Source organism: Ogataea parapolymorpha, chromosome VII (genome assembly GCF_000187245.1).
Source record: "Ogataea parapolymorpha DL-1 chromosome VII, whole genome shotgun sequence".
Taxonomy (NCBI): domain Eukaryota; kingdom Fungi; phylum Ascomycota; class Pichiomycetes; order Pichiales; family Pichiaceae; genus Ogataea; species Ogataea parapolymorpha.
This window is the reverse complement of record NC_027860.1, coordinates 674,079-695,793: the sequence shown is the minus strand read 5'-3', so window position 1 is coordinate 695,793 and position 21,715 is coordinate 674,079. Positions and strand designations below refer to the sequence as shown.

Here is a 21,715-nt window from a genome sequence, read left to right as displayed (position 1 = left end):
GACAGTCGACGATTGCGGGCGCACGGCAAAGACGTTGGCTGATCGGATAGCCGGCTGCGGACATGGTATCCTGGAAATTAGGGGAGTCCGCAACCTCAGGATCCTGGATCCCACGGCTGCCGTTCTGGCTATTCTGCAAATGTTCCACATGAATTAGAAATAAATAAAATAAATAAAAGTGAAAAAAAATATTTTTTATGCTACGAGGGTGGATTTTCGCCAGACGTTTGGCCACCAAGACGAGACTGCCGCAGGGCAGGATACCAGAGTCTCCGTCTATGAGCGACGATGAGCTGCTGGAAGCGATCGAAAATGACCCCGAGATCGTGAACGACAAAAAATGGCGAAAGTCGTACTACCACCAGCTCTCGCAGCTGTCTGGAGTGCTGGACTCGCGATTCCAGGAGAAGCTGCAGAAAAACCTGCGCAAAATCGAAAGCTACAATGTGCGCATCAACACCCCGATTGAGGAGCGCATTCGCGTGGATCTCACCAAGGAAAACCTCACGTTCAGAGACTTCTATTCCAATGTATTAGTTGCAAAGGCTATCGAGAGCTCGACTGGCATCACCACGGCAACAGAATTCCAGAAACGGATCCTTGCACTGGCCAGCGGATACGTGAGCACAGTGGCCGTAGGCGAGCCGGGAACAGGCAGAAGCACGGCATTGCTCACGCACGGTCTCTTTCTTCGCCGTGCTCCGGCTCGCGGAGAGGGAATAAACTCGCTCGTGTTGGTGAACTCCGGGTTGCAGGCAGTTCAAATGCAAAAGTATGCGGAAAAAGTGTACCAGAGCATCCGTCGGGTCAAACCAAAGAGCCTGCCCAATATCCAGACGATGGCACAGTTTCTGTACCGCGCAGACCAACAAACAGAAGAGCAGCAGATCAAAGACCTCATGGAAACTCCGTGCCCCCACGTCCTCGTATCCACGCCCCAGCGTCTGCTGGATTTGCTGGCCACTCGAGGTATGGATTTCATGAAGGTGAACAGTCTCGCATACATTGGAGTGGACGACATTGACCATATGATGGACGTCGACGCGCCGATCGACGACCAACGCAAAACGCCTATCGTGAAGCTGCTAGATTACGTGCTGAAGCTCCAAGACTACCGACGTTTTCACAACGAGCCGCATCCGCAGCTGCTGTTCACCACCACGGCGCCCACTCCGCGGTCGTTTTTGGACGAGTTGCAGGAAAACACTCAATGGTTTGACTGGAGCAAATTCCACGAAATGGGCAATTTCTCCAGGGGAAACATGGCCCACACTTGTGTTGTGCCCAAGAACGTCGGCGTGGGGTGCGTTTTGGTGCGGCCAACCATGACCAAATCCAAAAAAGTTCGCACAAATTTGGTAAACATGAAAGCCCCAAATTACGGCGACCGCCAAGATTGGGAGCAGCAAGCCGACGGAGAGACGGCCTATGTGAAGTACTGGAAACGTAAACGCAGCCTAATGGACAAGCAGGTTCGCGAGGGCGAGCTGGCGGTGCTCGTTTCCGGACTGGTCAAGCTGCTGAAGAAGCAGAGACAGAATTTCCAGAAATCTGTCTTGGTGATCGTTTCTGACGAAACCAGTGTGTTCAAGGTACAAGGCCTGCTCGCAAAGCTTGGGAAGAACGCCGAGGTGTATAATGGCCAAGAAATTGGCACGGCTGCAAAAGAAAGGCTGCTAGTTGCCAACGTTAGCACGGTCGAAGGCATGACGTTCAAGTCTCTGGACACCATGATTGTTCTTGGCCTAGACGCGCTTCGCGACACAAAAACGTTTGTTAGTCTTTCCGGCAGGTTCCGCAACGGGACTGGATTGATTGAGCAGGACCAATTTGGCCTTGTGGACGACGAAAAGGAGGTGAAAAATAAACTGATAATTTTGTCACCGGTTCTGGACATTGGCGAAGAAGAAAGAAACCACTTACGCCGTCTGTGTCTGCGTGGCGGCCTTGTCAAGTGGATCGACGTCGTGGGAATTTCCGAATGAGCCTTGTATATATGTATAGTAGTAAATAACAATTAGGCCCCTTCTAAAACGCTCTGTCTTACGCTCTCGACTATCTGTTCTCGGCTTGGCTCTGCGTTCTGCGAATTGTCCACTTGCTCGAATTCAACGTCTTTCTCGCGCCACACAAGCGACCGGATGCGCTCCTCCACTTGCAAACACGTGTTTTCGATTTTCTGGATGGTCTCTCTGTCATTTCTGATTTTCTCCTCCATCTTGAGAATCAGTCCCTCGCGCGACTGGTGCAGACGGTAACTATTGAGCAGATGGTGCAGATTGATCAGAATCACACGGATCTGCTCAATTTTCACGTGTGCCAAAGCCGGGTTTTTGGCCAGCAGACCTGTAAATTCCAGAAAGTTTAGCAACAGCGACTTTGTCATTTTCTTGAGCTCCTCGATACGTTCCACCGTGAACGTCTCCTCTTCGACATTCTCCGCCTCCTCATACAATTGCTGAATTCCTGACTCCTCCAGCGTAATGAACTTGTCCTCAAAGTTCCAGATATCTCCAAAAGAGCGGTACTGCGGCTTGTTAGGGGGCAGAGGGGGAACAAGAAATCGCAGATCTTTGGTCTCTGAGAGCAGTTTCTCGGCATCCGGACCGTGCTGTCTGCGCAATTCGGCCGCACGCTGCACATTCTCGGCAGTGAAAAAGCGAACGTACGGCGGAGGCGGCGGATAAAGAGAGGATATCAAATCGGACATGGAGAAACTAAAATTTGGTAATTTTTTTTATTTGTTTAATTTTCGTTCCAACCGTTCGCCTTCGTGAAAATGGCCGACCAAATGGATATTGATTTGCCTGCGCCAGCACCGCAACAAGCCAAGAAAAAGCGGTTTGAGGTCAAAAAGTGGACCGCAGTGGCCTTTTGGACCTGGGATCAGAACAACGAGACCTGTGCTATCTGTAGAAACCACCTGATGGAACCGTGTATCGACTGCGGCAATAACCCGAACTTTGGCGCCAATTCGAGAACAGCAACCCATACAAAGTGTCCGCGCGCGGTGGGAGTGTGCAATCACTCGTTCCACCTGCACTGCATCGATACATGGATCCAGAAAAGAAACTCGTGTCCTTTGGACAACTCAGATTGGTCAATTAAGGATATTCTCAAAGATTAGAAGTCTATTTACCGAGCTGTCGCCAAACATTCTTGAAGGCGCCAATCAAGTCGCATTCTCCTCCAACTAGCTTTACTATTTCTCTCTTGACGACCTCAAGCTTGAGCATGAAGCGCATGGAGTCGTTTCTGGTTTGCAGTTGGTCCAACTCGCACAGCTCGGCGATTTTGGGGTCAGCAGACTGATCGTGTGCCTTCGGAACAGCCGCCAGGATGCGCAAGTCGTTTGTGCGGCCGTAGAGCTCGGCGAACTTCGAGGCCTCGGCTCTGAAGTTTTGCACAGCTGCGTTTTCCGAGCCTAACTCGCCTTCCACGTATACCACGATTTTCTGGCGTTAGTTTGTTATTGTGCACATATTCTACTCACCTCGAGCTGCGCAAGCAACTTTGGATATTCAAACACACTCAACATGTCAACGTCAATACCTAAATTTTTTCCATCGAAGACCAAAATAAACATCCTGGCTGTGCATGGCTTTTGTGATTTTTCAGAGCTGCTCAACCGTGTGCACCGTTTGGTCTTTGTCGATGGAGGATATGCCGAAAGAGTCGTACAGACTTGCCTGTGAGTCGGACATGTCCAATGATCCGTATTGGGCCTTGGCAAGGGCGCCGTGATTCCGTTTTGGCACGAAAAACAACCCCAACACGGCGACGATGTTGAGGGCCTGCACCACAGCGAGCAGTGCTACAGAATCGAATAAATAACCAAACCCCCAATGTGTTGTCATAACAACGAGCACAGCTACCGTCTCTCCAACATTCTGGTACGGTTTCCTGCCGCAGAAGTACGTGCTGTAGCACTCTGCTAGCTTGGTGGCCACTACGAGCACCATGCCGATTAGCGCGGGTGTTCCGGCAGGTATGGGCGGTGAGTTTTGCAGGCTGTAATTTAGTGGGCTTGCATTTGATGGCACAGGCGACACGGCCAGAAGCGCGGCCAGGACAGGCGCTGTTTGCGGTTTGTGTTTTGGAGGGTAACTTCCAGATATCACAAGGTTGCTGTCGTTGTTGCAGAGTGGCAGGTGGTCTATTGTTTCTGCCCTATTGGCGGGAATTGAGCTGGGCGTGAAGAAGAAGCGGTTTTGACGGGGCAGACAACTGGGTCTCGCGGCGGATATTGGGCTCTTTAGCCGCGACTGTTGGATCCACAGGAACAGCAGATAGGCGTCCAGAAACGCCCGGAGCACTAGCGAAAGAGCCATTTTCAGGTCCGGCTGCCATGCTGAGGACAACACGCAGTTCGCCAGGTCCAGCACGGTGCCTACGATTGGGACTAAACTCGCCGTGGAGCCGACCGTCGGCACGGTGGCCACCGGCATGAGGGCGAACCCTAGCGTGTTTGCCAGCTTTGCGGCCTCGTAAACTGACATGGCGAAAGAAGAAGGAATGGGCACTTTTTATTTATTTCCGGAAGATGTCGAATTTCAACGTCAAAGATAAGAATTCTTATCTGTACGCATAATCATGCGTCCCAATAAAGATTTGCTTTTTCACGAATACGGAACCTGTAGAGAAGGAGATAGTCAAGATACCGCGATGGGAAACTGCTATCGGAGCGGACGGATGGTCCAGGCTGCCAGCAGCGACAGTAGTCTCAAATTGCGCCAAGGTGTTTTCTGGACTTAGCGGCAGAGCCAGCCACAACACGTCCAGTTGCTGAGGCGGTGCTTTCCCACCTCCCCTTCATGGAACGCTGTGGAACGTGCCCACGGTTCGTGGCTGGTGGGACAAAATTCCAGCTCCGCCGGGTAACAAAGTTTGTTATTTATATTTTATTATTTCGCTTCGCTGTTATTGCCACTATGGATGAAACACTAATCCAAACGATCAACAAGCTCCAGGACGCTCTCGCGCCTCTTGGCTCCGGCTCGACCTCGCCGGTCGATCTGCCGCAGATCACCGTTGTCGGGTCCCAATCGTCGGGAAAGAGTTCTGTGCTGGAGAACATTGTTGGCCGCGAGTTCCTTCCTAGGGGAACGGGCATTGTGACTAGACGGCCGCTGATTTTGCAACTGATCAACCGGCGCAACAGCAGCAAGAGTGCCGCAAGCGATCTGATCGACATTCAGACCACAGACGCGCAGGGAAACAAGACAGAGAACAACGCTGAGGAATGGGGAGAGTTTTTGCACCTGCCGGGCAAGAAGTTCTACAATTTCGACGATATTAGGGATGAGATTGTGAGGGAGACGGAGGCCAAGACGGGCAAAAATGCCGGAATCAGCTCTGTACCCATCAATCTACGGATCTACTCGCCACACGTGCTGACGCTGACCCTGGTCGACTTGCCGGGACTCACGAAAGTGCCTGTGGGCGATCAGCCAAAAGATATCGAGAAACAGATCAGAGACATGATTATGAAGTTTATATCGAAGCCAAACGCCATCATCTTGGCGGTCAATGCTGCCAACCAGGACCTGGCGAATAGTGACGGGTTGAAGCTGGCCAGAGAGGTCGACCCCGAGGGGCTCAGAACCATCGGTGTGCTGACGAAAGTTGACCTGATGGACCAGGGAACCGATGTGATTGACATTCTGGCCGGCCGAGTGATCCCGCTGCGATCCGGATACGTTCCTGTGATTAACAGGGGCCAGAAAGACATTGAGAGCCGCAAGACCATCAGAGAGGCCCTGAACGACGAGAGACGGTTCTTCGAGAACCATCCTTCGTACAGTAGCAAGGCGCACTATTGCGGTACCCCTTACCTGGCCAAGAAGCTGAATGCGATCCTGCTGAACCACATTAGAACCACACTTCCTGAGATCAAGGCCAGAATCGAGACAGCGTTGAAGAAGTATCAGCAGGAGCTTGCTGCCCTTGGTCCGGAGATGGTCGAGTCGCCAAGCTCGATCGTTTTGAGCGTGATCACCGACTTCTGCAACGACTACACGGGAATCCTGGATGGACAGACCAAGGACATCTCGTCCAACGAGCTGAGCGGAGGAGCCAGAATCAGCTTCGTATTCCACGAGATCTTCAAGAACGGAGTGTACGCTCTTGACCCATTTGACCAGATCAAGGACGCAGACATTAGAACCATCATGTACAACTCGTCAGGTTCTGCTCCGTCGCTGTTTGTGGGCACACAGGCTTTTGAGGTGCTTGTGAAACAGCAGATCCACAGATTCCAGGACCCTTCGCTCAGATGCATCACGCTTGTGTTTGACGAGCTGGTGCGTATTTTGTCGCAGATTCTTGCGCAACCAGAGTACGCAAGATATCCCGGCTTGAAAGAACAGATCTCCCAGATTTTCATCCAGTATCTACGGGAGTCTGTGCTGCCGACAAACACGTTTGTCGAGGATATCATTAAGGCTGAACAGACCTACATTAATACAGCACACCCTGACCTACTCAAGGGGTCTCAGGCGCTTGCCATGGTCCAAGAGAAATTGCATCCTACGCCTGTCCAGGTCGATCCAAAGACAGGAAAGCCGCTACCTGCTCCAGCACACTCGGCGTCGTCCATCAACGACGAGGAGAACAAGTCCTCATCGTTCTTTGGTGGCTTCTTCTCGTCCAAGAATAAAAAACGGCTGGCCGCCATGGAGGCTCCTCCAAGCGTGCTGAAGGCAACGGGCCAGATGACTGATAGAGAGACCCAGGAGACAGAGGTGATAAAGTTGCTTATACATTCGTACTTCAACATTGTCAAGCGGACGGTGGCCGACATTGTCCCAAAGGCCGTGATGCTCAAGCTGATTCAGCAGTCCAAGAACGACATCCAGAAGGTGCTTTTGGAGAAACTGTACGGCAACAAGGACCTGGACTCGCTTGTGAAGGAGAACGAGATCACTGTTGCGAGAAGAAAGGAGTGCAAGAAGATGGTGGAGGTGCTCAAACACGCTTCAGAGATCGTTTCCACTGTCTAGGCCATCCGAGATTGATACGTGCACGACCACCTAAAGAATTAATCTCTGTTATTTTCAGTAAAGTTGTAGTTTTTCAAGAGTGGCGAACCTAGACATAGACAGGTTAGCTGGCAATACGACCGCATTTTCGACACGCTAACCGCTGATATTTAGGTTTATGTCTGTTACACGAATGTGCAGGGCGTTTCCGGGCCGGAACGTCTCTTTTTTGCGCTGTGGGGCCCGTTTACTGCTGAACAGGCAGGTATCCCAGATGGTGTCCAATAAGGTGTCCTCGACTGCCAATTTAGCCCATTTCAAGGTGCCGAGCACTGTTCGGCCCTCTATGCGGTTTCTCAGGTCCGGTGGTGTTCGTTTCAACTCCTCCAAGAAATTTAACAGCGACGGCGATCGTGAATTGACTGACGAGGAGGCCGAGGAGCTGTTGATCGATTTGAAGAAAATTTGGTACAAAAAGGATTTGAGCGAGGAGGAACAGAAGGCGAAAATCAAACAGCTGTTTGACAAGTACGAGATTGGCGGACTTATTTCGCCGTCCTCGACAAAGATGATCAACACAATTTTGACGGACGAGATGGCCACTCGTGCGGGTGAGAAGATGGAGAACGTGCACAAGTTCCACAAGTCGCTGCTGGATTACCATACTGAGAAGCAGGAGCAGTTTAACGAGCGGGAAGAGAAGGACGGGTTGTTTGGCAGCAAGTTCAGTCCTCCGAAGGGGGACGCTGGCCCGGGCGATGCTTCTGGCGCGGGTGGAAATCCTACAGGGCCTATGGGTCCAATGGGGCCCGGATTGAGGCCCGACGTGCTGTTGTTTTGGATTTCGACGGGATTGTTGACGTACTATCTTTTTTCGCTGGAGTCGCACGAGCGCGAGATCACGTGGCAGGATTTCCGCACGTCGCTGCTGGACAAAGGTTACGTGGAGAAACTGGTGGTGGTCAACAACAACCTTGTGCGGGTGGTGATGAACGAGCTGGGCCGGAGTCAGCCAGTGCACGACTCGCGCACCGAGTACTACTTCACGATCGGCTCTGTGCAGGTGTTTGAGGAGAAGCTGAAGCAGGCGCAAGAGGAGAACAAGGTTCCCGAGGAGCTGCGGCTGCCGGTGATGTATGTGCAGAACGCGTCTGTGTTTAAGGCGCTGTACAACATTTTGCCGACGGTGCTGTTGTTTGCGTTCATCATCTGGTCGTCGAAAAAAATGCTCAACAGCGCTCCGGGCATTGGCGGTGGCTTATTTGGCGCCACAGGCAACCGGTTCAAGCGGTTCAACGCGGAGAAAAGCGTCAAGATCAAGTTTGACGACGTTGCGGGCTGTGACGAGGCTAAGGAGGAGATCATGGAGTTTGTCAAGTTTTTGAAAAATCCAGAAAAGTACGAGCGTTTGGGTGCCAAGATCCCGCGCGGAGCCATTCTCACAGGTCCACCAGGAACGGGAAAGACGATGCTGGCGAAGGCGACGGCCGGTGAGGCGGGTGTGCCGTTCTACAGCGTTTCTGGGTCTGAGTTTGTGGAGATGTTTGTTGGAGTCGGGGCGTCGCGGGTGCGCGAGCTATTCAAGACGGCGCGCGAAAACGCGCCGTCGATCATCTTTGTGGACGAGATCGACGCGATCGGCAAGTCGCGGTCAAAAGGCCGTGCTGCCGGCAGCAACGACGAGAGAGAAAACACCTTGAACCAGCTGCTCGTTGAGATGGACGGCTTCACCACATCTGACTACGTGGTGGTGCTTGCGGGCACGAACCGTGCCGATGTTTTGGACCAAGCATTGCTCAGACCGGGCCGGTTTGACAGGAAGATATATCTAGACAACCCGGAGCTGGAGGGCAGAAAGGCCATTTTCGACGTGCATCTGCGCAACATCAAGCTGAAGGAGGGTGCCGACCTGGACGATCTCAAGGGCCGACTGGCGACGATGACGCCCGGCTTTTCCGGTGCAGACATCGCCAACTGCTGCAATGAGGCCGCTCTGATTGCGGCCAGACACAACGAGGAGTTTGTCGACCTGCACGACTTCGAGCAGGCGATCGAGCGTGTGATTGCCGGGCTGGAGAAGAAAAGCAAGCTGCTGTCACCGGACGAGAAGCGCATCGTTGCATACCACGAGGCCGGTCACGCCATCTGTGGCTGGTTCTTGGAGAACGCCGACCCGCTGCTCAAGGTGTCAATTGTGCCGCGTGGCCAGGGAGCTCTGGGCTATGCGCAGTATTTGCCGCCAGATATTTATCTGTACAGCACGAGGAAACTGCTGGACCGCATGACAATGACGTTGGGCGGCCGTGTGTCGGAGGAGCTGCACTTTAACTCTGTCACTAGCGGCGGCTCAGACGATTTCGAGAAGGTGACGAATCTGGCCCAGAAAATGGTGCTGGAGTGCGGCATGTCGCCAAAGGTGGGGCTCATAAACTACAACGTGGACCGCGGCAACGACATGACGAAACCGTTCAGCGACAAGACCTCAAGCCTGATCGACTCGGAGATCCACCGCATCGTGGACGAATGCTACCAGCGGTGCAAGGGTTTGTTGACGGAAAAGTCCAAGGAGGTGGCACTTGTTGCCGAGGAGCTGCTGTCGAAAGAGGTGATCACCAGAGAGGACATGATCCGACTGCTGGGGAAACGGCCGTTTGCCAACAAGAACGACGCTTTCGACAAGTATTTGGCTGAGAAAGAGGAGCGGGAAGGAGAGGAGAAGTAATTCTACAATTGTCTTGTCTATAGTATGCTAGAGAATCTAGACCCGAATGTTTTGAGCGCTAGTAGTCGCCGTAGAGAGCCACGTTGAAGCCGAGGCCGGAGCGGTCGCGGCCGGCGATCGGCAGCTCGTAGTAGACGTTGCAGTGGGCCACGGAGCCGACTTTGTAGGTGAGGCCCAACGCGGCGCCAGAGCGCCAGCTGAGCAGCTGTGCCGGGTCGGAGGCCACCTGGCCGCCGTTGAGGTCGACGTACAGTCGCAGCGGGTACGCAGGGTCGACAAAGAGCAGTCTGGAGAGCAGTCTGAGGTTGCCACTAACATAGGACGTGCCGCCAAACCGGGTCTCGCTGAGACTTGGGTAGCCGAGCGTTTTGGAGCCCAACACGTCGAGATAGAACTTGTCGTGGTAATGGATGGTTTTGGAGCCGGTAAGGTTGACGATGTGGCCCGCCGCGAGCTGGCAGTCCAGCGTGAGGCTGTTTTTGAAGACCGACTTGATGAGCTGCAGCGACGACTCGAATTTGACGAATTTTTCTGGGCTGGTGTTGGAGAGGCCCGTGAGCTCGTTTTTCAGGCTCCAGTGGAACCCGTTAAGGGGGAGAGCGTTTTTGGACGCAGGCAGGTACGTGAGCCTATCGCATGCGACGGAAAGCAGCACCGACTCTTTGAAATGGTCGCCCGCGTAGGTTTTGATCTCGTCGCTGGCACCGTCGCTGACACGCAGCGTCGTTCTCTTGACGAGCGAGATGGCTGCCGAGAAGGCAGTGGTGAAGTTCCTGAACAGCTTCAGTTTCTCCACGCCCAGCGTTCCCGAGCCGACCCATTGCTGCTCCGACTGGAAGCGTGCGTCGTTTGCGTTCGACACAAACCCGTCCGCAAACAGTTTCAGCGACGTGTCCACCATGGGAGCCTTGTACAGCACGTTGAGCAGCCGCACGGGCGACTCTGGCACGAGTCCGGCCAGAGACGACACCTGTAGCAGCTCCGCATTGCCGAACGTGTTGTTGTTGATGTAATTGAGCATCAATTGGTTACCCTCTGGGGTGTAGACACTGCCGACGGTGGTGTGGGCCAATTTTGCTGGGACAAGGTCGAATTTCGCCGTCAGACAGAGCGGGCTCTGCGGGTCCTGCGTGGCGGGCTCCACCTTGGCCGCGACACTGTCGAAACAGTCTGTGAGGGCGAGGTTTTCGAGGGCCGACTGACACCTGCTGTTGAGCTGGCCGACGGTGAGGTCGGCGGAGGAGAGCAACGGTGATAGCAGTTTGTTGAAGAAGTTGTCTGAGAATTGCTCGCCGCCGGTGACGGTGACGGCCTTGAGATTGACCCCGGCCGTGGCGTTTTGTTGGAGCACTTCTGAGGGAGAAGACATGAGAGAAAAATATTTAAATCAATATTTTAGAGAAAATGATTGGAGGGACAGAAAGAAAAAGGACATGTTCTGTGGGGGTTGCAGGAAGTGTGGGTGGACAGATAGGTGAGAAGCCGACTAGGAAGCCGGTGGCCGGGGGGTCTTCTGGTGATTCACTCCATGTATACCTCCCTCCACACTAATCTCCGTCCTTCGGGACATTTGGTCAATCGAAAAAATACAGAGAAGATTAGCATGGCCCCTGCATAAGGATGACACGCTTTACAAAGAGATCTTACCATTTTTTTTTGCTAGCCAGAAAACTCCGGCCTCAGAAACTGTACATCCACGTTAACAAGACTGTGTGGCTACTTGGTGTCTTGTAAGCCCTCGTTGTTTTTTTCCCTTCCCCCGCCCACGTTCAATTCTGGCTGCGCACAAATTTTTTAGCAATTATTTACTATGGACTCGTACCTGGCACACGCCCCAGCATTCGTGGTGCCGCCAGTGCAAATGCCCCGGTATGAAGAGTTCCACCTCGCACGAAAATATGACCGACCAAAGTTCCGCACGAGCGCGCGCCACCAGCAGTATTACCAGTACTACGACAAGCTCAACACTGACGGTCTTTTGTTCGAGCCGTACTCAGATTCGGCCACGGCCAGATACTACAAAGAGCATCGCATATACTCGGCACAGGTGAATTTGCAGGAATTGACCGCCGACAGCCCCAATCAGCCGGCCACGGAGCGTCCATTGGAGACAAGCAACCTCGTGACCTTCCCCGACCTGCTCGCCGGCGACGGTGTCCCCCACCTTATCCACCATTCGCTCGTGCGCATGGGACACCGGATCTGTCTTTTTGGCGGGCTCGAGCTCATGCCGGACGCAGAGTACGAAATGTACCTGCGAGAGCTCACTGACGACTTTTCCATCCCGGCAGCCAACATCCACATGCACTTCGACTACGAGCTGCCTGCCCCACTTAGCAAGGCCAAACTCACGTCGCTCGCTTTGCGGCCCAATAAAAACGTGTACACGTACAACTCGGAGACAAGCACGCTGCTCAAGACGTGCGAGCTCGATTGCATCAAGACGCCGCCGCCGCTGCTGTGCTCTGGCTTGCAGCAGATCAGCGCGTACCATTTCATGCTCCACGCAGGGTTTGAATTGCACACCCACGTAGAGAAGCGCGATGGCCACGTCCATATCACCAGGACGCTCGACCCACAAACGGCTATGTGGATGTTCGATGTCCGCACGCAGGTCTTTACTCAGCTCGAGGCCATCCTCAGCTCCTCCATCTCCACTATTTTGCCCCACTATATTCCACGTTTCGGCCATCAAATCCAAGGTATCACCATCGAACAGAACAATTCACCGAACGACGATGACAGCCTCCACTCTGGCCCCTCCCACGATCACACCATTGGCTCGTGCTCGCGATATTCGCGCCCCGCCGTCGTCTTCGTTATGGGCGGCTACAAACTCGAAGAGCACACAAACCGGCTCGTGGCACTCAACGACCTGTGGAAGTGCGAGCTTTCGGCAAGCAACACAACGGACCCTTCTGCGCGGGGCTTCCAGCTCGAGTTCTCCACGGAAATGATCTGCTCACTTGTGGGGAACTTTGACATCCTCAACGACAGGTTTAGTTTCAGCTACAACGCAAGGGGAGAGCCATTAGGCCAGGAAAAACGGCAAGTCATCCAGGGTCTGTTCCGCCACGGAACAGACGCGCAGTGGCCCAAGCCGCGCGGTTTCTTTAGCATGGATGTTGTGCAGACGGCCGACCTCGAGCAAATGGTGGAGGGTGAGTTGGCGGACCAGCATGCCCACATCAGCCAACCCAAGCCGAAAAAGTACCGCTATTTCACCGGGTTGCAGGACGAGGCACAGTCGCCGTCGCCCACTCCGTCGCTGCAGGCCCAGCTGCGCGCCTCGTCACCCTTGTCGGCGACAGAAAGAGCCAACATGCGCCAATTTTTCCAATACGAGGGCCGAATGCGGAGCAGGACCCCGTCGTCCACGGAGGAGACGCCGCGGTCGTCACCGAGCGCTGCGGCGGCACAATTTTCATCGCGCGCAGTTCGGTCGAGCTCGCTTGTGGTGTTTGGTGGATCCAGCATCGTCCACGTAAAAGTGGTGGCCGACGACGGGTCGGAACACCTGTACTCGAAAGTGGAGGTGTTGAGTGACATGTGGTGGTTCGATCTCAATACCGAAACCTGGACGAGCGTGCTGACAGTTAAACAGTCCGATAACAGGCCCCTTAAACTGTGTGGCCACGCATCGGCTAGCGACGGGCAACAACTCATGGTGATCGGGGGATTGCGTGGGTACCAGCTTGACGACAAGCTGCTTGCCATTCGGTATAGTGGAGACGCTGCAAAACAGTACTTAGACATCGCCGAAAGGGCGTTTGATGCGATCAGCGAGAAAGTGGGGCCTGGAATCAACCGCGAGGTATACGATTTCTTTGTGCTCAACTTTGCCACGCGGCAGTGGAAACACGCAGAAACACGGCTCTACAATGCCAAGAAGAACCTTGTGACGGGCCATTTCATCATCAACGTTCACGTGCAGGCATTACAGTTCGACTCAAAGGTGGTGATGTGTGGGGGTGGAGACGCGCGTATCGTCGATAACAACCACCTGCTGCTACCGGACGAGCAGCAGGACCACTCGTTGGGTGGGGTTTTCGAAATATTATCGTCGCTCATGAAATTCTAATTACTCGTTACGAAGCAGTCGTGCAACCATCTCGTCCACCGGCACAGCGTACTCCTCAGCCATCTGCCGCGCTACCTGCCTGTCCGGCTCATTCAGACGCTGCACAAATTCGGCATATCGTCGTTTCTCCACGCCCTCGCGCTCCACTAACTCTGCAACCTTGTTCAGCCAAACAACGTACTCCACACGGCCGGAAACAAGCCCGTATAGGTGGCGCGACACCGCCTTATTCACCTGTGTATACTTGGTAGCAGACAATCCTAGCCTTTTCAGCTTTGGTCGTAGCAAAAGAGCCTGGATTAGCGATTTCGGCGTGAAGCTCAGCACAAATGGCGTCTCTTCGCGCACACGGTCGCCCAACAACTTGTTATGCTCTGCCAGCGCTGCAGTAGAAAGCTGTCGCTTGCGTGACGCCCGTTTCGGCCGCTTGAACTTCTCAACGCCGCCTGTGTTGGTGGCATCCACAACGCCCGTTTTTTTACCCCCACGCAGCGCATCCAGCGCCCGCCACGCAATGTCCTCCGTCGTGACCGTCTGTTGCCGCCGTTGCTCATCCACAAGAGCAACATAGTCGGGCTCGTCTCTGGACACATACACCCCCAATTGCCGCTGACGGCCGTTTCTGATCTGACGTCGCACGCTTTGCAAAAAATTCTGCCCCCGTCTGCCCCCACGAGACGGGATCACGCTGCCCGCGTCCTGCAATGAATCGCACACAGGACAGTGGAATTGCGCGCCTTCAAGTATCCCCAAACACGCCGTATGGTAGCCGCTCGAGCACTCGCGACAGATCGCGAACGCCCCCGTGCCCGATCGGTCGCACAGACAGCATAGCTGGTTATCTAGGTGGGAGTGCTGGTGCAGAGATGTGTTCTCCACAACCGGCTCGAAGGGCTCTGGAGTCTGTTTTCTGTCTGGCACTGCGGTAGACTGGTACACACTATGGTCAGAAATGAGCTCAATGTCAGTAAAAGTTGCCCGACACTGTGGGCACGAATTTGCCTTCTGAGCCCATTCATTGATGCAAAATCCATGGTAATAGTGGTGGCAGGGTACTGTGCGGGCAAGATGTTGCGCGGATCTGGTTTCCCGCACGATGACCTGGTCCGGATGGGGAAGATCGTCCAAACATATCGGACACAGATCAGGAGGGTTCATAATGTCTAAAGATTAGTATGATTTTTTAATATTTTTTTGGGTCTAATCGACGCAAATCGACGCGACAATATTAAATCTATAATTATTACACATGCTGCATGAGGTGACGCAAGTCAAAATATCCGAAAGGGGGTACGTCCGGAATTTAAAGGCGTTTCTTGAGGCGCGATCGCGTTTCAGCCTAGTCTCAAAAATTAATATGTCATAACTCTTACTCTTATTGTTGATAATGTACAAATATATATTTTTCGTGAGAAATTTACGCAACCTCGCTAATCAAATCCACATTGGTTTGGATATTGTCTGTCGTCGAGAGGTTGTGGGATGATGCCTAAACCAAGGAGCCTCTGCATGTCCCATTCGATGGTGTTTTCGGTCTTCCAACACCAGAACACCCATCCTGCATTCTTTCCATATAGGAACGAATCCATCTGTGCCTCCACATAACGTCTATAGTTCGAAATCACTTCCGGAGTGAAGTAGTCGTAGTTGGCTGTGTAGAGCTGATCACAAGATCCAATGTAGTTTCCTCCACCGAAAGTGGCATCATATCTGGCACCTCTGCCTGCTCCGTTTAGCCATTTTGCACAATCCGTTAAAGCTGCAGTCCACTCTCCGCATAAACTGTAATGGTACTCGGTGTTTTCGGACTGGCCCCAGCCGCAGGCCGTCGAAACGTGCTCGTCAATGGACTGGCTTAAAGATCCTTGGTCAAACACCTGATAGTGGTGGTGGTCAACAATCACCTCCCAAATGTTTGGGTCCTGTTCGGTATTGAGCACGTTGTCGAAAGTGTGGTCCGCAAGGTATGCATCGTGGATGATAACAGGCGCGTTTCCGTTATCTCTGACCAGTTGGTAACCCTTGTTGTAGAAGTCGACGAGTTGGTCGAAGTCGAGGTTGGAGCCCAGTGGCTCGTTCAAGAGCTCGATGCCGATGATCACGTCAGAATAGTTGGAACCTCCGTATTTCGAGGCTATCTGGTCCAACACCTGGAGTGTGAGGTCCACATAGCCCGTGGTGTTCTGCCAGCCGATCTCTCCTCTCTTTCCTGAGTTATCAAAGCCGTTTTGGGAGCCTGGGGCACCGTGCAAGTCGACCCAAGCCTTTAGTCCATATTTTGCACACCATTCTAATGCCTTGTCCAAATACTCCTGCTGGCCCTGCACATAAGGATCTCCCTCTGCAAGCTGGAACGCCCAGTATCCGATCGGGATTCTCACGAAATTAAGACCGACATTTGCCATACCCTTAAAGTCCTCCTCTCTAATCCACGTGGACCAGTGTTCCTGGAGACGTTTTTCGGCCTCTTCTTTTCCCAGAGCCTCAGTGTAGTGGTACTCGTCCACAGGCACGTCTGAGGAGACTGCCTCGAACAAGGAAGGCGTGATGAAAGGTTCGAGAACGAGCCATCCTCCGATGTTGACACCGTAGATCTTGTCGTTTGCGTAATCCCAACGGCTGTCTCTCTTAAGAAGGGTGACCGGAGCGGCAGCCACGAGCGAAAGAAGTGAACTGGCAATGAGAGAAAAAGACGAGAACTTCATTGCTTTGGGTAAATGAAGAGCGGGAAATAACATGCCTTTTATATTGGATCTAGAACAAGGGGGAATTTCGTAAAACCTTTAGCATAGCTGCATAAAAGGAACGCAAATCCGGATTTCGCAGGTGCAGAAGCCCTAATTCAAGAAGTCTAAAATTTTTGCCACACACCTATAGCCAGTTGAAATGCGCACCGTTCACAGGGGCTTCGGAACATTGTTGGGGCCCCTGCTTGTTGTCCGGATTCCTGTTTGCTCCATTAAAGAGCTTTCGACGCTACTAATTTGCGCACCAGTGATACCTCCCCAAAACGGATATCTAATTACGACTATTTACATTTTACCAAACACAGGAATTCTGGACTAGCTGGGCAAAAGCCATTACTTTTCCACTTTCGGATACTTCATCACAAACCTTAAGTTGGCACTGCACTACTCTCCACCTCAGGATCTGCACTGTTTACGGGCTGTCATGAGGCAGACGGACTACGACGCAAACTGGCGTCGATATTCGCTTTGCTTATCTCAGCCCATTTTTTTCCCTCTCCATTACTCAGATGATTTCGTAATCAAACTTCTCTGTTTCCCCTCATTTATATGAAGCTAATCAGACCAGCACAAGTGGCCAGGTTTTCAACCTCTGTTTTGCGGGCCAAGCCGCAGCTCGAGGTCGACCGTCCTGTGCTTTCCGAACTGCCCCTGTCGAACTCTTTGGACTACGCTTTTACCTCTTTCGACAAGCTCAAAAATTGGGCAAGAAAAAGCTCCTTCTGGCCAGCAACTTTCGGCCTGGCCTGCTGTGCCGTCGAGATGATGCACGTTTCCGCGCCACGGTACGACCAGGATCGTCTGGGAATCATTTTTCGTGCGTCTCCACGGCAATCGGACGTGATGATTGTGGCCGGCACCGTGACAAACAAGATGGCGCCGGCTCTTCGCCAGGTGTACGACCAGATGCCGTACCCAAGATGGGTGATTTCTATGGGCAGCTGTGCGAACGGCGGCGGCTACTACCATTACAGCTACAGCGTGGTGAGAGGTGTGGACCGCATAGTGCCTGTCGACATCTACGTGCCGGGGTGTCCTCCGTCGTCGGAGGCTCTGATGTACGGCATTTTCCGGCTGCAGAAGAAGATCATGGCCCACCAGACACACCGCATGTGGTACCGGGCGTACTAGGGGGCGTACTGACAGCGGCTATTTATTGGGAGACTGGGTGACCCCGTTCCACCATTCTATTTATTCATAACTCCGTATTTTATCGTACATAACCCACAGCTGACTATATTCTACCCGTTGTTGCTAACTGTTATTTGCGATAACCCGTTTGAGGGCGTCGAACGGGCTTTTTCTGAACTGCTCGTCCTTCAGCACGGCTCCAAACCGCTGAATTTCCACCTTTTCCACGATCTTCGCCCCACGCTTGTGCGGATTCGGCGTGTGGTCGCGTTTCGGCTGTGGTGCTGTCGCCGGCACCTCTTCGAGCGCCTGGGCGAGGTCCTCCAGCTTTGGTTTCAGCTGCTCTTTCATCTTGCGCTTGCGCCGGCGCAGAGCCGACTTTGAGACCAGCGAGTCATCCTTGCGCTTCTCCACACGCTCAACGGTCTTCGCCACGCCGCCGCTCTTGACCCGTTTCTCCAGCTTGGCCCGCAAACTCGTTCTCTTGCCCACACCCATTACGTAAATTTTTTTCGATTTTTTTTTTTTTTTCCTACTTTATTTCTCATGTCTAGAGCTCTTGGATACTCCGTCTTGGCAGTCGCCACCGCCGCCGTCGGCTACTGCATCTACTTCGACTACGCCAGAAGAAACAACCCTGAGTTTAGAAAGAAAATTGTCAAGAACAAGAAAAGAGCAGCCAAAAAGGCCAAGCAGGAGGCCGAGGCCGACAAAAAGCAGAAACTGGAAGCTCTCAAGGAGAAACTCAACCAGTCGCTCGCAGAGGAGCCGCTGCCTAAGGACGCCGCCGAGAAGGAAAAATTCTTCATGACCCAGGTCACCATCGGCGAGCAGATGAGCGCTCTCGAGGGCAAGGACATCGAGGCTGCCATCCACTTCTACAAAGGCCTGGCTGTCTACCCTAACCCAACCGGAATCTTGGATATCTACCAAAGAACCATTCCAGAACACATCTATGAACTGATCATGATGCTCACCGCCATCCAGCCTCCAGCAAGCGTGATGAACGTTCTCCAAGACAGCATTCCGTCGCTCGACCAGGACTAGATCCGTTCCTGCTTGTTTATATATAAGTACCAATCTACTCAGATGCCAGTTTTCTCCACGCCGTGAGCACAGCCACAAGCTGCGGCCGGAACCGGCTTTCCAGCCCGGCTATGTGGCCCCACCTGTACTGTCCCGTCTCGTCGTTCTTGCGAAACTCCTCGTCGCTCACGCTCACCTGCTGCACCGCGCGCAGAAACGCAGCTGTGTCCATCTCGTGGAAAATCCCGTCCACCGGCTCCTCTGCGTCCAACGCGCTGTTCAGCTCCATCAGATCCTCGCTGCTCACTCCAACGTACTCGCCCAGCCGTTCCAGGTCTGCCGTGTCGCCTGCAAGCCCCAGCATCTTGGTCTTCACCTTCTCCCAGTTCGTGTCCACCTGCGTGCGCGTCGTCTGCGGCTGCTGCTGCGCCAGCTGCTCGTACTTGCGCCGTTTTTCCTCGATTTCCGCAATAATGGCCCGTATTTCCTTCCTCACGCCCTCATCGGCGCCCAGCGAGCTCAGATCCAGCACCAGCTCCTCATGTCCATCCCTCACAAACCGCAGAAACGACACAAACCGGTTGAACCAGCCCAGAAACCCGGCAAACAGACCCTCCTGCTGCTCCATGTCGCTCAAATACAGCCTGTGCATAAACCCGTACACCGCCTCCTGGTATTTTTCCTGGAGCCCCATGAAGCTGGCCACCACGTTTGGTGAGAAGTGCTCGTTTTGGAAGTACTCTGCCAGCTGGATCAACTCGTTCATGTACCGTTGCACCACAGGGATGTACAAATGGATTTGTGCGCTTTTGAATAACCGGATCAGCGGCTGGAAGAAGATTGCTAGCAGCTCCTTGATCAGGTCGATCAGCTCCGGCTCGTCCCACAGCTCCTTGAGCGAGACTTTGTCGAGTCGGCGCAGGCTCGCTTTGAAGTATGAGTGCAGCAGGACGAAGGCTGTATTTTTGTCGGTCTTGGACTTTTTCACCGTGTCCAGCACCTCCAGCAGAACCGACTCGTCCAGCTTTGGCGTCAGGTCGTTGTTGTTCAGCAATAGCGCTGGGAAAATGCCCAGTCCGCTTTTCTGCGCGGTCTTCTTAACCTGCAGCACCGTCTCGTCCGACGCGGCAAAATACGCGTCGATCTTGTCCAGCAACGCGGCGTATTTTTCGCCCTTGCGCAGCACTGCTCTGTGCAGCTCTGCCAGCTCTCTGTCGCATTTTTTCAGATCGTCGTTCAGAACTCCAGCAAAAATCACCTGCAACAGCGACCGGCTTTTGCGTCCAAACCCAACAGGCATCTGGAACGTGAACAGGTCGATCAATTTCTTGACAATTTGCATCGGGTTGGTGAATCGCAGAATCGTAGCCACCAACCCGTACGGAAACAGCCGATGCAGACGTTTCACCAGGCCCAGCGTTTCGCGCGAGCTGTCACTGCCGACAAACAGCTCGTATATTGTCGACGCAATCTCGATCTGTACGAGCTGGACGAGCGACCTGAGCGGCTTGGACAGCTCGCTGGACGTGCTCTTCGTCTCCAGCTGCTTGAAAATGTACGCAAAACCTTCAGAATACAGAACCGCCTTGAGCTCCTCCATTTCTGTCTCCAGCTGGCTCACAGCACGAAGCGTCTCCTGCTGGAACTTGTAATGTTGCAAAACGGTGTAGAAGTCCAGCTGGCGTCGCTGCTCAATGTCATTCTGTTCTTCGGCAGTCAGCTCGACAGGGTTTGCCGAAATAAACTCCAGAAACTCGTCGCTCTTGCAGACCGGCTGCAGAGTCGCCAGCGACTGCAGGTAGCCGCGCAGAGCCACGCGCAGACTCTCACGCGGGAACTCGTGCTCGTTGTCGCCCTCGTCGGCGTGTTCCTCGCTGACTGTGCGCCGCAGCGCGCTCATAAACAGCTCTTCCAGCTTCGCCACGTCCACGGCGTCCGTGCCCTGCGCCAACTGCTCTGTTTCTGCCGCAGACGATAGACTCACCTTGGCCTTGGTCTTTGGAGGCAAGATAGGCAGGTCTGTGCCAGGAAAAACTTTTCCAAGCGTCCTGTCGAACTCTGCAAACTGCGAGTACCGTCGTTTCACGTGCCATTCTTTGCCGTCCTGCGTGCGCACTCTAATGATGAAATTATAATATTTCGACTCGCTCGAGCCCAAAAAATAGCGGGCCTTCATTTCCTTGGCAGCAGCCACGCCAACAACATTAATCAGCAGCCCATTCACGTAGTTCTCGTCTTCACGCTGATCTAGCGTCAGCTCGCCGGCCGTCAGCTTATTCATTTTCTTGTACGTGTTTCTGTGCTCGCTCGTTCTAAAATACTCTTCGTCGCCGCGACAAAGAATAGCAGAGTTGAACAACGTCAGCAGCAGCGACTGAAGCTTGTGCACCGCCAGCTTGCGCTTGCTGAGCTCGCCCCGGTCGTTACTGTTACTGATCTTCTTTGTTCGCCACATCTCCCAAAAAACCTGCACTCTGTCCCATAGCTCGTTCTTGTTCTCCAGTCTTTCCAGATGCATTTTGATAAACGGGAACGTGACGAGGTATTCGGTGAACATGAAGCGCAGAAGAGGAAATTCGGCGTCGAATTGGGCCACACACCCGTTTGTGGCTGCCTCGAGCCGCTCGCGGTCCATCGCAGGCGGGCTGCGAGGATCGTACATCTTGAAAGGCGGGCCAAACCGGCGCAGACCGTACGCATCTGTGTACGTTGGCGAGAGTCTGTTGATCTCCTCGGTGAGCTCCAAGTTGATCAATTCCTTCTTCAGAAAATGCTCCTCAGCAGCAGATAATGCTGGCGCAGAACCAAGGGCACTCATGGACCCTAGAGAATTATAATTATTAATAAAAAAATTAAATAATTCGAATTATTTTCATCTTGTTTAAACTAATGACACTCCATGAGTGATGAAAAGAAAACAATCACGTTTGCGGCCACGGCCGACAGCTGCCCGACACCGGACTCACGGTCGAGGAAAAGCTCATGGGGGTCTCTAAAGTCGAAAATCAAGCCCGTGGTGCGCGCACGG

General features: G+C 53.3%; 14 protein-coding genes across 14 annotated transcripts; 7 read left to right on the top strand and 7 right to left on the bottom strand.

The window, feature by feature from the left end:
- Window positions 1-197: 197 nt before the first annotated feature.
- HPODL_02767 (uncharacterized protein) lies at window positions 198-1,985 on the top strand (the record flags this gene model as incomplete). The annotated part of the gene is made up of 1 exon (XM_014077084.1): window positions 198-1,985. The coding sequence occupies one exon, from the start codon at window positions 198-200 to the stop codon at window positions 1,983-1,985; it is 1,788 nt and encodes a 595-aa protein (XP_013932559.1).
- A 32-nt stretch (window positions 1,986-2,017) lies between these two features.
- On the bottom strand, window positions 2,018-2,710 carry HPODL_02766 (Subunit of the RNA polymerase II mediator complex; the record flags this gene model as incomplete). The annotated part of the gene is made up of 1 exon (XM_014077083.1): window positions 2,018-2,710. The coding sequence occupies one exon, from the start codon at window positions 2,708-2,710 to the stop codon at window positions 2,018-2,020; it is 693 nt and encodes a 230-aa protein (XP_013932558.1).
- A 69-nt stretch (window positions 2,711-2,779) lies between these two features.
- On the top strand, window positions 2,780-3,127 carry HPODL_05342 (uncharacterized protein; the record flags this gene model as incomplete). The annotated part of the gene is made up of 1 exon (XM_014077082.1): window positions 2,780-3,127. The coding sequence occupies one exon, from the start codon at window positions 2,780-2,782 to the stop codon at window positions 3,125-3,127; it is 348 nt and encodes a 115-aa protein (XP_013932557.1).
- Window positions 3,128-3,131: 4 nt separating this feature from the next.
- On the bottom strand, window positions 3,132-3,586 carry HPODL_02765 (uncharacterized protein; the record flags this gene model as incomplete). The annotated part of the gene is made up of 2 exons (XM_014077081.1): window positions 3,132-3,424; window positions 3,490-3,586. The coding sequence occupies 2 exons, from the start codon at window positions 3,584-3,586 to the stop codon at window positions 3,132-3,134; spliced, it is 390 nt and encodes a 129-aa protein (XP_013932556.1).
- Window positions 3,587-3,614: 28 nt separating this feature from the next.
- HPODL_02764 (uncharacterized protein) lies at window positions 3,615-4,499 on the bottom strand (the record flags this gene model as incomplete). Its single annotated transcript, XM_014077080.1, has 1 exon — window positions 3,615-4,499. One exon carries the CDS (start codon window positions 4,497-4,499, stop codon window positions 3,615-3,617), a length of 885 nt encoding a protein of 294 aa, XP_013932555.1.
- A 432-nt stretch (window positions 4,500-4,931) lies between these two features.
- On the top strand, window positions 4,932-7,001 carry HPODL_02763 (Vacuolar protein sorting-associated protein 1; the record flags this gene model as incomplete). Its single annotated transcript, XM_014077079.1, has 1 exon — window positions 4,932-7,001. The coding sequence occupies one exon, from the start codon at window positions 4,932-4,934 to the stop codon at window positions 6,999-7,001; it is 2,070 nt and encodes a 689-aa protein (XP_013932554.1).
- Window positions 7,002-7,254: 253 nt separating this feature from the next.
- Window positions 7,255-9,702, top strand: HPODL_02762 (Mitochondrial respiratory chain complexes assembly protein YTA12; the record flags this gene model as incomplete). Its single annotated transcript, XM_014077078.1, has 1 exon — window positions 7,255-9,702. One exon carries the CDS (start codon window positions 7,255-7,257, stop codon window positions 9,700-9,702), a length of 2,448 nt encoding a protein of 815 aa, XP_013932553.1.
- A 58-nt stretch (window positions 9,703-9,760) lies between these two features.
- On the bottom strand, window positions 9,761-11,071 carry HPODL_02761 (uncharacterized protein; the record flags this gene model as incomplete). The annotated part of the gene is made up of 1 exon (XM_014077077.1): window positions 9,761-11,071. One exon carries the CDS (start codon window positions 11,069-11,071, stop codon window positions 9,761-9,763), a length of 1,311 nt encoding a protein of 436 aa, XP_013932552.1.
- Window positions 11,072-11,512: 441 nt separating this feature from the next.
- HPODL_02760 (Multistep regulator of cAMP-PKA signaling) lies at window positions 11,513-13,783 on the top strand (the record flags this gene model as incomplete). Its single annotated transcript, XM_014077076.1, has 1 exon — window positions 11,513-13,783. The coding sequence occupies one exon, from the start codon at window positions 11,513-11,515 to the stop codon at window positions 13,781-13,783; it is 2,271 nt and encodes a 756-aa protein (XP_013932551.1).
- A 1,430-nt stretch (window positions 13,784-15,213) lies between these two features.
- HPODL_02759 (Glucan 1,3-beta-glucosidase) lies at window positions 15,214-16,488 on the bottom strand (the record flags this gene model as incomplete). The annotated part of the gene is made up of 1 exon (XM_014077075.1): window positions 15,214-16,488. One exon carries the CDS (start codon window positions 16,486-16,488, stop codon window positions 15,214-15,216), a length of 1,275 nt encoding a protein of 424 aa, XP_013932550.1.
- Window positions 16,489-17,079: 591 nt separating this feature from the next.
- HPODL_02758 (NADH-ubiquinone oxidoreductase subunit, mitochondrial) lies at window positions 17,080-17,661 on the top strand (the record flags this gene model as incomplete). The annotated part of the gene is made up of 1 exon (XM_014077074.1): window positions 17,080-17,661. The coding sequence occupies one exon, from the start codon at window positions 17,080-17,082 to the stop codon at window positions 17,659-17,661; it is 582 nt and encodes a 193-aa protein (XP_013932549.1).
- Window positions 17,662-17,784: 123 nt separating this feature from the next.
- Window positions 17,785-18,159, bottom strand: HPODL_02757 (uncharacterized protein; the record flags this gene model as incomplete). Its single annotated transcript, XM_014077073.1, has 1 exon — window positions 17,785-18,159. One exon carries the CDS (start codon window positions 18,157-18,159, stop codon window positions 17,785-17,787), a length of 375 nt encoding a protein of 124 aa, XP_013932548.1.
- Window positions 18,160-18,207: 48 nt separating this feature from the next.
- HPODL_02756 (Component of the TOM (translocase of outer membrane) complex) lies at window positions 18,208-18,708 on the top strand (the record flags this gene model as incomplete). Its single annotated transcript, XM_014077072.1, has 1 exon — window positions 18,208-18,708. The coding sequence occupies one exon, from the start codon at window positions 18,208-18,210 to the stop codon at window positions 18,706-18,708; it is 501 nt and encodes a 166-aa protein (XP_013932547.1).
- A 34-nt stretch (window positions 18,709-18,742) lies between these two features.
- Window positions 18,743-21,505, bottom strand: HPODL_02755 (PX domain-containing protein; the record flags this gene model as incomplete). Its single annotated transcript, XM_014077071.1, has 1 exon — window positions 18,743-21,505. The coding sequence occupies one exon, from the start codon at window positions 21,503-21,505 to the stop codon at window positions 18,743-18,745; it is 2,763 nt and encodes a 920-aa protein (XP_013932546.1).
- Window positions 21,506-21,715: the final 210 nt, after the last annotated feature.